The sequence below is a fragment of the Dama dama genome, chromosome 20 (genome assembly GCF_033118175.1).
Source record: "Dama dama isolate Ldn47 chromosome 20, ASM3311817v1, whole genome shotgun sequence".
Taxonomy (NCBI): Eukaryota; Metazoa; Chordata; class Mammalia; order Artiodactyla; family Cervidae; genus Dama; species Dama dama.
Window position 1 is genome coordinate 68,425,943 of NC_083700.1, and position 14,898 is coordinate 68,440,840.

General features: G+C 39.4%; 2 protein-coding genes across 2 annotated transcripts in view; both read right to left on the reverse strand.

Annotated features, from left to right (window-relative positions):
* Positions 1–576: 576 nt before the first annotated feature.
* The window catches only part of TNNI3K (TNNI3 interacting kinase), a 318,691-nt gene continuing 304,369 nt past the window's right edge, over positions 577–14,898 (reverse strand). Inside the window, exons 24-25 of the mRNA XM_061121609.1 lie at positions 3,951–4,030; positions 577–653 (exon numbers count right to left, since the gene is read on the reverse strand). Coding sequence (XP_060977592.1) covers positions 577–653; positions 3,951–4,030 — 157 coding nt within the window. The remainder of the gene's footprint in view (positions 654–3,950; positions 4,031–14,898) is intronic.
* On the reverse strand, positions 5,451–6,080 carry LOC133040266 (large ribosomal subunit protein uL6-like). The gene has a single exon (XM_061120000.1). The coding sequence runs from the start codon at positions 6,057–6,059 to the stop codon at positions 5,481–5,483; it is 579 nt and encodes a 192-aa protein (XP_060975983.1). The 5' UTR covers positions 6,060–6,080; the 3' UTR covers positions 5,451–5,480.

Here is a 14,898-nt window from a genome sequence, read left to right on the forward strand (position 1 = left end):
CAAGTAATTGTGCTATATATTTGCAAGCTTCTTAATATGAAGATCATTACTTCTTTTTACCAGTATGTCTGAAAGAAAGGTGTACCTCGTGTAAGTCTTGTTGGAATGAAATACACTTCTGAATCAATTTTGTATGCCACTAAAAATCTTTAATCACAGAGCTGGGCACTAGAAGTAACATAATGAGATAAGAAAATGAACAATTCTAAGAAATCAAATGCATGGCTTTCAAACACAAGTTGACTTAATTCAGTCTAGGAAGACACAATAATTGTTAAGTCCCCACCATGGACTGAGGCCCCATCTCCAAGCAACAACATGAATTTATTTTTTTAACTTACAAAATTAAAAAAAAATTCTTCAAATACATTTTGTTTTGGTTCTTTTGCATTTCATTCCTCAGCCCCAAATCCAAAGCCCAACTTGTGGTAGGGAATTAAATAGGACCAGTATGAGCAAGCCAATTTAAGGAGACCTTAGAGGGTAAAATATTATAATTGGAAGCAAGCCTGCCATGGTTGGAATTGTTACTGTCAGCTTGGAGGAAAACTCTCCTTAGGTAAATGTGGAATGCTGTCAGCTGCTATCCTCAAAGCTGCCACTATTCCGGCAAGAATGAAAATGCATCGGGCTCATGGGATCAGACACGTAGCCTGCATCAAGAAAAAAGTTCAGATGTTACTTATTAGCCTTTCAGCCCATCTCCCCATTTTTTTCTTTTTTGTTTTAAATGTTTTGGCCATGCCATGCAGCATGTGGGGTCCTAGTTCCCTGACCAGGGATCGAACCTGGGCCCCCTGCATCAGGGGCTCAGAGTCTTAACCACTGAACTGCCAGGGAAGCCCCCTCCCCATTTTTCTTAACAGCTTCACCCAGTGTAACACACAGCCGCCAAGTAGCTTCTCCTGGTTCCTGTGAACAGAGTCTGTCTGCCCGTTGCTGGCAAGCAATTATAAAACTAAAGCAAAATTTACAATGACAACAGAGAGCTGAGACCAGAGGAACATCAATGATGGGAGTCTGATGTGAACCCAAGCTGGCCAGGTGACAGTTTGCAGTAAAGAAGGGTACAATTCAGGAAGGTGGTGATATCGTGATGGCTAAAAGGATGAGCTTCACGTCAGGCAAATCTGGGTTTGAGCTCTGGCTCCACTATTACCAGTTCTGTGATTTTTGTTAACCTTTCTGAACCTCAGTGTCTTCATTGTAAAGGGGAGAAGTAATGGTACTTAGCCAAAAAGTTGGTAACACACATAAGACAGTTAGAACTGTCTGACACATAGTGAGTGAGAAACAGATGATGGCTGCTGGCAAGGGGAGATATAGATGGCAATAGAGGAAAGCAGAGTATTCTCTATATCAGATTGGCTCTGATTGTTTTTTTCTTTCCTCTCTGAGACTCCAATGTTTAAGTGTGCATCAATGCTTAGGTCTGAATTCTAGTGGCACTTGATGCTCAGTGAAGCACTAGTCCTGGGTGTGTCCAGAAAATTGAGGATCTGGCCGCAGTCCTAGAGAACGTAGGACATGCACAGGGAAGCAGTTAGTTACCTTTCCACTCTGAGTAGGGAAGCCATTCACTGTTTCTGTGAAAATGGGCACATTTGTCAGTAGCTAATGCTGCTTTTGCTCCCTTTTGGTAGCTGAGTTTTCAAAACCAACTCAGCCATCCACATTTTCATTAGACATCTGGCGATACGCAGTTCAATGGGCATATTTATTTTCATAAGAAAGGTCTCCATCAGCATCTCTTAGGCAGCACATAAACTCTCAGGAAAGACAGAGCCACCGCTGCTGATGCTGTTTGAAGGGCTCCTTTCGCTAGTGGAGCTGGCCCTGGCCAGCTGCAGTTAGGGGAAGTGGGAGTCACATTACTGAATCCTAACTCTGGGTGGAGGAAAAATCTGTATCTTGGAGCAAAAATATTTCCTTTTGTTCAGCCTGAAGCTGCAACTCCATCCCAGGCATAGAGAGATGCTTTAATAAGCTCGTAATTCTCTCATTACTGTATAATCAACTGTCTAATGTACCACATGCAATTTTACTGGTCTACGATGCTCCATGCCTCTCTCTCCATAGGGCTCCAGTGGAAATTTGATTGTGAGCATTCTTCTTGCTAGTGTGGGCAGGCTTGCCTTCGGGTATGGGTAGCAAAATCAGCAGGACATAGATGCTGACATTTATCATTGATACCATCATCACCAGAGTTGAAGGGACAGTCTTTGTGCAGTCAGTCGGCTTAAGAGGGACCAAATGAAATTTGACCATGGCTTTAAGAAAAGACTGAACCATGTTTGCGTGTTTTGTTTCTTAAGGGTGAAAGGTCTCAAGTATAGCTATGTACTTAATTTTATCTGCATTCTCTAGCCCTGTTCTTTGGGGAAGAAACAGTTCATAAAGTTGCTGTTATATACCACAAGTGGTTTATGAAGTGGAAATGGAGGGCAATTAAAGGGTTCTGTCTTGTACGATGTGATGTTCCTAGTGGGAGACATTGAAAACATCTTTTTCATCTACTGGGACTCTCACTCCATTCAAACACCCTCATGTTTTCTTCTACCCCTGGTACATATACACATAAGAAAAACCTACTTTCGTATGATTACATCTTTTTTTGTCTAGCTTCTCCATCTTGAGGAATTCTGTTCAATGTATTATCCCTTTAAGAAACAGATCCTTAAGAAGTGCTTCATCTTGAAACTCCACAAAGAAAGGAAAAGAGTCCTGGTCAAAGCACACATTTCAAAGGGTGCCCTATATTTTGTGGTTGTGCAGTCACATCTGTAAAGGTTTGAAAAAATGATATTATATCTATAAAAAAAAATGTGATGATGTGACACTTAGCACATATTTTCCTCCGTTACTGGAGTGGCCAATTATGTCGTAAAGTTGACGATGAAAAGCACTCGGCTGCATTCTAGACATGTCCTGGGAGTCAGAAGCACAAAGGTTTCTTTCTTTAATGTTCCCAAGTAGTCTGTCGTATCTATCCAGAACATTTTCCCCCTTCATTTCTTAAAGGCTTCCTAATGCCTTAGGTATTGATACTCTGCAGACAAAGTGCATTGGTGAGGATCCCAAAGCTGCAGGGTCTACTGGCATCAGTAACACAGAACCAGGAACATAACATATGATTTATTCTTCCACAAACCCAGCTCTTGTAATAAATCTGATCTATTTCACTGACATACATTTTTTTCAGCTCTACATATTGTCAAAGGAAGTTCCCATGAATAAATGAGCCCATTGTGCTAAAATTCCAATAAAATATAGAGCCTTTCAGGCTTAGAGGTTGGAGAAAGGACATCACAGGCTTGGCACTTTAATATGGGAGCTGGTGATAATGGTTATTGCCCATCCTCTGTCTTCCAGGGGCAAGCATAGAACTGTGCTAACTATTTCAAAGAGCTCTATTAGTTCTTTCTAAAGTAGTCCTGTGCAAAATGGATCCCATCAGTGAGACCCTCACCTCCTCTCCAGCTTTTGAGAGAATAGCTGGGTTCACATCTTACCCTCGGGTACTTGCTAAAGAGGAAATACTTCCCTAGGATATGGTGCAATTGTGGAAACTCATCTGTTGTTTTCTCCTCTTCCCTACATCTCTGTGATGTGGGGCTTAGAAGCAGTGAACTCAATAAGGTGGCAGCAAGGTGCTTGGAATGTCATGAGATGTAGGAGATTATTTTCATAAGAGTTGTACTTTTTCCACATGTACACACACTCCCATATACTTGTACATACACTTACAAACTTGTGTACACATTATTAAACACAAAGATAACTAGACTTATATAAGACTTATAAGAGCAAATTTCCCACTTATGCTGTTTTTAAAAGCATCCTTCATTTCTACTTGTTACAAAATAGAATCTTCTCTACCTCATTATCAAACAGATATCACCTTCCCAGGGGTAGTTTTCTTAGTCAATCTGATGAATCTGTATACTTACCATATTTGTCAATGGTTGAGAACTGAAGACTTTTCTTCATGTCATCCAAAGACAGGCCTTGAGTGGAACATTGTCCAGCACTAGAAAATTCCATGAGACACTGTGAAAACCGTTGTGGCATTTGCTAATAACATTTCTATAAAACAATTATTCTCTCAGCATAGATATCAGAGAACTGGCATTGTGATACAATGGTACTTTTATCTTATACTGACTTGTTCAGAAAGAGTTCAGAATTATTTGGAGCAAGTTAGATCTAGGTGTGTCAGATCTAGATAGGCTCCAGTTCCTAGCTGTATAACTTTAGACATGGTACCCTTTCTGAGCCTTAGTGTATTGATCTGTAAATTGGGGAAAGTACATAAATAATATGCAATTTGTCTTGATGATTAAATATAGCAAAAAGAGTTGAATATAAAATCTGGGTTAATATCCTTCCAAGCCTTGCTTAAAAGGAACTAAGGATCAGAACGTTATTATCTTAGTCATAATCAACAGAAATGAAACACATCCCAAAAGGTAATGTTATTTTTATATTGATATTATTATAACACGAATTACAAGAGATAGTGATAATAGTATTTATCGAATGATTCTTATGTATTAAGCATTTGCATATATCATTATATTTAATCTTTATCATTATTATTTCTCTCATTTTATAGGTCAGAAGGGCTTTCCAGGTGGCACTAATGATAAAGAATCTGCCTGCCAATGCAGGAGATGTAAGAGACTTGGGTTCCATTCCTGGGTGGGGAAGATCCTTGGAAGAGGAAATGACACCCCACTCCAGTATTCTTGCTGGGAGAACCCCATGGACAGAGGAGCTTGGTGGGCTACAGTCCATGAGGTTGCAAAGAGTTGGATGTGACTGAGTGTCTCTGAATATATAGATTAGAAATGGAGACTGGGGCAACTAAGAAACTTGTTACATACATCTGGTAAATGGCTCACCTAGGATTCAAACCCAAGTCTTCCATATTCTAAAGCCTGTATCCTTGCCCAGTATTCAATTGGGAATTTTCTCATGATTCCTTGGCTTAAATTAATCCTTCTCTTTGCCAAACTTCTACTCTACCATGTAGGTTAGTGGGGTTGCTTCTTTTCTAATTTTTCAGACTCAAAACCTGAAGTTATCAGAGCTTTCAACCTAATATAAATCACATCTGTCAGTTGTATACCTGTAATTAATCTTGTATCCATTTCTCTCATCCATACTTTAGCATCCTTAAAGAGGCAACCCAAGTTACCCCCAGAGCTGTCCCACTATGTCCACAGTAGAACTTGTAACTCCCCCTGTCCCCAAGCCAGTTCTCTCAAGCTCATTACTGGCACTACACCATTCAGTTACTTAACCCAAAATTCTGGGGTCATTCTTGGTACCTTTCTTTTTCTTATATCTTCCACCTAATTCATATCTTTTTTTTTTTTTTTTTTTCAAATCAAGAGTTTTTATTGTCTCTTTAAAATATCACAACTGAGCCCACAGAACCACCGCTATCTTGTTTCTGCAGCAGGATCACTGAGATCTTATTCATCAGCATGCTGAACTGTTCCTTTTTCAGAAACATAGATACCATCCAAAAATTTTCTGATATCCTTGTTTTTAACTGTGGTGGCTTGCTGAATCAAAGCAGCTGAATTTGACACAAGTTCAATGTCATTTCCTTCAAGAATCAACTCATCTTTCAGGGCTTGAGATACTGAACAGGCAACCCCTGGCCTCATTCGAACCCTGCGTATGTATTTTTCACCCAAAAAATTTCGGATTTCCACAAGAGAACCATTCTCCTGAATAACAACGTTGATGGGGAAGTGGGCATACACCGACCTCATCTTGTAACGGAAGCCCAGTGTAACACCCTTGATCATGTTCTGTACGTGGCTACAGATTGTGCGAACAGTGGCCAGTTCCTTTCTGTTTCCCCACCATTTGTCAACACGGAGCCTCTTCTTTTTCTTTCCAAGGAGACTGAGTTCTACATTGATGTGATTGAAGTCCCTCCGCAGGGTGCCTCTGGGGCCCTTCACAATAACTGTCCATCCCTTCAAGGTAATGTCGACATTTTCTGGGATGTCGACAGTCTGATTGCTGAGAATGGTCTTCATTCTCGCAGTAGACGCGGCAAAGAGCTAATTCATATCTTTTTAACTTTACATCCAAAATGTAAACCTAATCCATCCATCTCTCCTCCTTCAAGGTTTAGGCCATATATCTTTCTTGTCCAGACTGCTGCCATTTGCCTCCTAATTGATTTTCCTGGTTTCATTTCTGTCCCCTTATAATTCATTCTCCATATATTACCCAGAGTAGTCTTTTCAAAATATAAAAGCATACGCCATTTACTGACTCATTGAAAAGACCCTGATGCTGGGAAAGATTGAAGGAGGGAGGAGAATGGGATGACAGAAGTTGAGATAGTTGGATGGCATCACTGACTTAAAGGACAGGAGTTTGAATAATCTCTGGGAGCTGGTGATGGACGGGGAGGCCTGGCATGATGCAGTCCATGGGGTTGCAAAGAGTCGGACACGACTGAGCAACTGGACTGACACCATTTATCTACCTAAGACATACTTAAGGGCTTCCCTGGAAGCTCAGTGGTAAAGAATCCACCTGCTAGTGCAGGAGACACGAGTTCAATCCCTGATCTGGGAAAGTCCCACATGCTACAGAGCAACTAAGCCCGTGTGCCATAATTACTGAGTCTATGCTCTAGAGCCCGGAAGCAGCAATTACTGCTGCAACTACTGAGGCCCGCATGCCCTAGAGCCCATGCTCCACAACAAGAGAAGCCACTGCAGTGAGAAGCCTACGGACTGCAACTAGAAAGTAGCCCCTGCTCACAACTAGAGAAAAGCTCGTGCAGTGACAAATACCCAGCACAGCCAAAAATAAATAAATGAATAAATATATAAATAAAACATACTTAAAACCTTCCAATGACTTCCCAGTTCATTTAGAATAAAACACAAATACTTTACCCTCAAATACAAGGCTCTCTCAAACCTTGTCTCGTACCCCTCTCACCATCTTTGCTAAGCCCTTCTTTTGGCATTCTTTCTGTCCTTTGAACCTTCCAAGCTTTCTCCCAGTTCACAGCTTTTGCATTTGTGAGGTCTGCTTGGAATGCTTTTTTTTCTCTTTCTCTCTCTTTTTTTAAATTTTTATTGGAGTGTAGTTGCTTTACAATGTTGTGTTAGTTTCTGCTATAAAGCAAAGTGAATCAGCTTATGTATACACATATCCCCTCTTTTGGGGATTTCCTTCCCAGTTAGGTCAACACAGGACTGAGTAGAGTTCCTGGTGCTATACAGCAGGTTCTCATTAGTTATCTATTTTATACATAGAACTATATACATATATGTCAATTCCAATCATATATATGTGTGTATATATTTCATACATAGAACTATATATATATGTCAGTTCATCCCACCTCCTCCTTTCCCCTCTTGGGATCCATATATTTGTTCTCTATATTGGTATTTCTACTTTTGCTTTGCAAATAAGTCCATCTGTACAGTTTCTCTAGATTCCACTATATGTATTAATATATATTTGTTCTTTTCTTTCTGACTTACTTATAGGTCCATCTATGTCTCTGCAAGTGGCACAATTTTCATTCCTTTTTATAGTTGAGTAATATTCCACTGTATATACGCACCACATCTTCTTTACCCATTCCTCTGTTGACGAACATTTAGATTGTTTCTGTGTCCTGGCTATTGTAAATAGTGCTACAGTGAACATTGGGGTGCATGTACCTTTTTGAATTATGGTTTTCTCTCGGTATATGCCCAGGAATGGGATTGCTGGGTCATGTGGTAGTTCTATTTTTAACTTTTTAAGGCTATGTTACACAATTCTCCATAGCGGCTGTACCAATCTACATTCCCACCAGCAGTATAGGAGGGCTCTCTTTTCTCCACATCCTCTCCAGCATTTTTGTTCATAGATTTTTTTGGCTTATGGCTACTCTGATTGTGTGAGGATTTACCTCATTGTAGTTTTGATTTGCATTTCTCTAATAATTAGAATAATTAGTGATACTGAGCATCTTTTTATGTGTTTGCTGGTCATCTCTATGTCTTCTTTGGAGAAATGTCTATTTGGGTCTTTCACCCATTTTTTGATTGGGCTGTTTTTGTTTTTTTTTCTTTTACATTAAGCTGCATGAGTTGTTTGTATATTTAGGAGATTAATCTCTTGTCAGGTGCTTTGTTTGCAAATATTTTCACCCATTCTGAGGATTGTCTTTTTGTCTTGTTTATGATTTTCTTTGCTATGCAAAAGCTTTGGATTCCATTTGCTTATTTTTGTTTTTATTTTCATTACTCTAAGAGGTAGGTCAAAAAAAGATCTTGTTGCAATTTATGTGAGTGTTTTGTCCAGGTTTTCCTCTAAGAGTTTTATAGTGCCTGTCCTTAGATTTAGGTCTTTAATCCATTTTGAGTTTATTTTTGTGTATGGTGTTAGGAAGTGTTTTAATTTCATTGTTTACATGTAGCTGTCCAATTTTCCCAGAACCACTTATTGAAGAGACTATCTTTTCTCCATTGTATATTCTTGCCCCTCCTTTAAGAATGACAATATGCCTTCTGGTGCAAGACTCCTGAATTTGAGTCTTCACTCCACTATTTATTAGTTCTACAACCTTTTTGTCAAATTGTTTAACTGGCATGTGCCTCAGTTTGTGCAACTATAAAATAGGAATTATAACAAGACTTCACTTATAATGTTAATTTTAGAGAATTAAAGAAATATTAATAATTTTAAAGTATTTTGAACAGTTCTAACATTTAGTAAGCACTCAAAAATGTTACCTACTTTATTATTTATCAAGTTCCAACTCAAAGAAAGCATTTCCTCAAAGTCCTCTTGGATACTCCCAGTTGGAATTCCATCTCTCTCTAGTACTTTTTACTTCCAACACAGGGCTTATCAGAGTCTGCCTTGGTGTAGAATGATCTATATTTCCATACTAATACCCCACTAAACAGAATGCCTGTGCAGGTCTGAGATCCTAATACCTGTGGGTCTTCTGCAGGACTTAGCTGGTACTTTGTAAATAGTTAAAATAATAAAAGTGTGTTAAATTAAGTTATTACAAAATATTCATTTGGAGAAGTTAGACTTTTCTAAATACTTATATGAATTCACATAGATTAATTCACTTAGCTGCCTTAAAAATGACTACATGTTTGGTTACTTTCTTAAGCTATAAAGTGAAGATACTGTTTCTTAGAGAAAAACAATGATTACAAAAAGGAAGTATTGAACTACAGTGGGATATAGCATGATCTCAATCAACATTAAATGGCAAATTACACTCAGTTTTGGACAACATAATCTCATTCAAGAAATTTGTCAAAATCAAAATTACCGTACTAATTTCTGTAACCTCCTTAGCACTCAAGCTCCTTGTAAGAAATGAGCCATAAGCAGTAGTCTTGGCAACAAGAAGACAATAGGGAATAAATATTTTATCATCAAAAAGGCTATCTGGTTTCCTATGAATAAAAGCCCATCTCCAAGTTGTCTTATTTATTTAGTTGCTGAATGCAATTCGTGCCAGGGGACTTAACCTTCCTGCCCAAGAGATACCACATGAGCTGTCTCTGGCTGCTATTCTAGGATGACAGACAGATGGAAGCTAAGCTCAGTCAGGGCAGACAAAGCAGAAGAAACCAGACCTTGATCAGTGGAACTAACTGTCCTCAACCCGTGGGTATCCAGACTTCAGTGGGAGTCTCACAGAAGCCCAGAGTTTCAGAGACACACCGGGACCTCTGTTGGCTGAAGTCATGGCCAGTGTAAATAGGCATTTCCAGGATGCAGCTGCCCCATGAATTCAGTGAAAGTAATCTGAACCAATGGCAGGTAAGGAAAACACTCAATTTTGTAGGGTTTCATGTTACTGGTCACCTAGGAGGCTTTCTTTATGCTAAAAGGATAATATGTATCATATACAGGCATATATACGAACGACATATAATATTATAATGGTAATTTTATATATACCTTTTATGGGAATAGAATGAAACTTTGTCTTTTAAAGAGAATAAGACAGTCTTTAGGTTAGTGTTTGCATACTACAACGTTATATTGATATATCTTATATCTTATATATATCTATATATCTTATTATATATCTTATTTTAGTGCTAAAACAGTTTCAATCATTTTAGGCTAAATAGTTCATATTAGCTCTGTGATGGATACGCAAAGATAAGCATAATCATCAGTCATTTTCTCTTATAAAGATATATTGCATGTGTGTCTGCTCAGTCAATCAGTCATGTGTGGCTCTTTGTGGCCCCCATGGACCGTAGCCCACCAGGCTCCTTCTGTCCACGGAATTTCCCAGGTGAGAATACTGGAGTGGGTTGTCATTTCCTTCTCCAGGGGATCTTCCCAACCCAGGGATTGAACCTGCTTCTGTTGTGTCTACTGCACTGGCAGGCAGGTTTTTTACCAGCTGAGCCACTATACCCAAAAGGTACACTAGGGAATGAATAATTTATCCATCAGGAAGACCTGAACCAAAATCCAGAAGTTATTTTTTGCTTCTCAATCCACGTGTTATGTTATAGACTACCTAGTTGATTGGCTGCTAATGAGGCCAGTTCACACCCAAATCCAAATAACGCAATTTGTATTTTTGTGTGTGCACATCATTCAGACTGTGGCTTGTCAGTGCAACATAGCTTGTTTGCAAATAGTCACTCATGTACCCTGAGCAAAGACAACAACAAAACAAAGACAAAAAACATTCAAAACTAAAATATGAGGCTATGTTGGCTGAGATGAATGCAGAGATGACATCATGACATCTCATGACAAGCACATTAAACAAAAATATTATCCAGGGAAAAGTAAATCAATATATACATAAGATACAGAGGAACCTTGAAGAGTGGGAAAAGCACTAACAGATAGAACACACCCAAATATAGATTCAACACTCCAAAGCAGGAGTTAGGCAGAGTCTACAAACTAAACTGGTGGGTTAATGCATATTATGGGTAAAACTCTCAAAAGGAATATGAAAACAGAATTTTTCTATACACTTAAAAACAGTTCTGATCACTAGAAGCTAGCATGGCATCAGTAAGAAAAAAAAAAAATATGCTAGATTGGCTTTATTTCTTTTCAGTAAGGATAAACTTAAAGGGGCAATCCATAGGTTAGAACATAGAGCTAGACTCATCATGGGCAGAACTTCGCCCGATTGCTTTATGAGTAATGAGGGGAGGTCTGTGCCAGGTGACAATGGTTAGATTGGATTGTCACTGGTTGAATATTCAGAATCGACAAAGACCTCAGGTAGGTGACATCTCCTACAGTTTAGACATTGATAAAAGTTAAAACAAAATACTGCATTTCCTAACATTAGAACTGTCCATAAATAGATTGAGTTGTTCTAGAAGGGGATACCATCTCATCTCCAGGCATATTCCAGCTGTGGTTGGAACATCTGGTTCCAACTGGGTGCTACAGAGGGAACCCGGTGTCCATCTGGAAATCACATGACCCTATTTCTTACATTCTATGATTCTTCAGAAGGTATCTGGGAATGATGTAGTCTCTGAAACTAGCTTTGATGTATTGGAAAGGCAGAGTGAAATTACACAGTTCCCACTTAGGCAGAAGATTTTTATCTTCTTTACTTGCACTGGCTGACATTTGGCCAGGGCTGAATGTCTGGTTCCCACACACACACCCCCACATACCTAGCTCTACATTACCACTTCTGCTTAAGCAGGTGTTTGTAGCTTTTTGTCTATATAAATTTCATTTGATACAGTAACTGACCCATGCTATTTGCCTGAAGGAACCGTCTTCTTGAGTGCTTTTTTTCTTCAAAGGAAGAACCACACTGCCATCTAAGATGAAGCAAAGGAAAGTGTAGAGAAGTCACTTTCACATAAACCCATCATTAAGGATTTGAATGACAGGCTGTGTAAGGTTGGCACTGAAAAATTCTGAGCTGCTTCACAAGGGTTTTTATATAAGGCACATTTATAGAATACTCATATCGAACACCTGAGGGGTAGGGAAAAACCCTAAAACACTGTCATCTCTTAATCCAGAAAGGTATATTGTTAAGGTCCATGAGGAAAGAAGAAAAAGACTGTCTGAAGAGATCCTGGAGAGTCTGCGTCCCGTCTCTCCCGAGTGATGGGAACAGGCAATGCCTCAGGGGGTGCAAATGGAGCCCATTTAGAGCCTCAAAAGCAGCCAGTACTGTGGCTTCCCAGGTGGAACAAGTGGTAAAGAATCAACCTGCCAGGGCAGGAGATGTAAGGTGCAGGTTGGATCCCTGGGTCAGGAAGATTCCCTGGAGGAAGAAATGGCAACCTACTTCAGTATTCTTGCCTGCAGAATCCCACGGACAGAGAAACTTGGAGGGCTACAGTCACAAAGAGTTGGACAGGACTGAGTAGGCGCCCATACACACACACACACACACACACACCACATCGTGGCTTCCAAATCACAGCCTGCCAAATGCGTCTGGTATTGAAGCAGCAAATCATGGCTTTGGCTGTGGGATTCATGAATTCTCGGAATATCTGCTGGTGCCATAATTGCTTCTGATGGAATTACATTCCAAAGAAGACTTCAGATGGGCATACAATCTAAGAGAAACCAATTTTATCATATTCTTCCAAATGTGGCATACGCTGTGCTGGGGATTTTGCCTTGGTGAATTACAGCACATGTATACAGTCTACATGGCTTGCAAGCAAGAGTAAAATTAAAACAACCAGATAAAAATAAAGCGACCTAGAACATTAAGTTCTGTCACAGTGACATAAAAATAATTTCTTATATTTGCAGAGGGCTTTATAGCTTGCACATACTTTTCAATTGATTAAAGAGTTTAAAACCTCCATGGAGTTTAGCTTAAAACCTCCATGGGTGTCCAAGGAGGCATCAATCCTATGCAGGTGGAAAGTCAGGCTCAAAAGGTTTGAATCACCTGCACAAACTCACAGAACTAGCAAGAGGCAGAGCCAGAACATCAACAGGTCTTTATACTTCCAGTGCATGCTTTTTCTTCTAAAATACACTTCATTTAACAGCAGTATGGGCTTCTTAGAAGTTTAGTGGTAAAGACTCTCCCTGCCAATGCAAGAGCCACAGAAGAAGACGTCTGTTTCATCCTTTAGTTGGGAAAATCCCCTGGAGGAGGGCCTGGCAACCCACTCCAGTACCCTTGTCTGGAGAATCCCATGGACAGAGGAGCTGGTAGGTGATAGTCCATGGGATCACAAAGAATCGTACACGACTGAGCATGCACACACACACACACACACAGCAGCACATGTCAAACGGTTGATGTGTTACCACATGGGGAGCTCACTGAATGAGTCAAGAGTTACAGAGTTTTGGACCCTTTGCATAAAAAAGTGATCAAGAAAATTCTTAGGGAGAATATGCCTCCTCATCATAGAGAGACCAGAATCAGCTTCTCATGTCTTGCTTTGTTAGACCTTTTAAAAAAGTATACTCTCCACTGTCTAACAATGGCTTCCCCGTCCCTGAGCAGTGATGTCAAAACATGAGACACACATCAAACTTTCTAAATGAGATGTTTATGATTCTTCCCGACTCTGAGTTTGTGTAAGGTTTCCTAAGCCGCACACATGGATTCATCTTCCTAAACACTGTCCTAAGTTGAATAGAAAACAATTAGGTTACCGGTGTGATTAAACGCTTCAGGCAAAATTTTCTTTCAAGTTGTTCCCATTAGTTTTATGCAGCTAAAAATGCCCTCCAGGGTGGCCTGTAACCTGGAAGATTTAGTCATTTGGATTTTGCATAAAATAGCATCATCTAAGGCCTCACAGCTTTGCAAATATGCTTGGTGGTTTGTTGGATCTTTTTGCCGTCTGTCTGAACCATGTTACCTGTGTAAGGATATTAGCCCAAGGATCAGCGCCATACGCACCCTCAACCCTTTCCTCCAGAGGAATATATCCAAGTTAGGAGTCATTTATTTCACTCAAAGGGAAACACAGACAGGCAATATTTAACCAGAATTTCAGAGCTTTGACACTAATCTAAAGGACTAATACAAAGAAAAGGTGAAGAAACAGCCTGTTGAGATCCCTAATAAAGGTGTTTACACAAAGAAAATAAATGCCTTGCCATAGAAAGGGCTACTAGAGTCATCTGGCTATTCCTTTTGGCATTTAGCTGTAAACAAATACATCTATTTAAAACAGATCTGTCAGAAGGGATAAATGCCGTTGTATACTTTGCAATTTCTCTCTATGCCACACATCTTTTCTTTGGCCTAAAAAGAAAGACAACATTTCTATTAGAAACAGAATCACCTTTGGCCTAACTTTGAAATAGTCCAGTCAGATTACTATGAATAAACCTTTGTTAATTTATCAGCTAGATTCAACATATTTATTTATTCATGATTTCCCTCTGGCTGTTTTGAAAACATTATTTTGTCTTTGTCAATATTCCCTACTTGATAATGTCCTAAATTAAAACAAATTTATTGCATCCATTACAGTAAATGGACAATGGCCAAAGTGTTTAATGGGGTCAGAGGTCAGTGCAAAGTATCTTTTTCAGGAAAATCAAGCCCATCAGCTTTCTATCAATGGCAAATGTCCCCGGGCTATAAAAAGACTGAAAGACTTGGCAATGGGTCATGGCTCTGTTTGAGCCATTAGGCAAATAGCCAAGGTCTCAGCTCCCTTACTTTTAGAGGAAAAAGCGATTAGGTAAAGAATTATGAATAAGGAAAAATGCAGTGAGAACTGAAAGTGTGCATTAATTCCTTGATGGTTTATAAATTATTAATGTGCTCAACAGTAACCTGACAACATACCACCTCTCAATTTACCTCTGCTTTGAACAGGTATAAATGAATCAGCTGTACAATCTAGCAGGAGGTGGACTTTGCCTGCTAAACTG

Coding starts and splice junctions, on each gene's coding strand:
- LOC133040266 (XM_061120000.1), bottom strand. CDS start 6,059: ATGAAGACCATTCTCAGCAATCAGACTGTCGACATCCCAGAAAATGTC.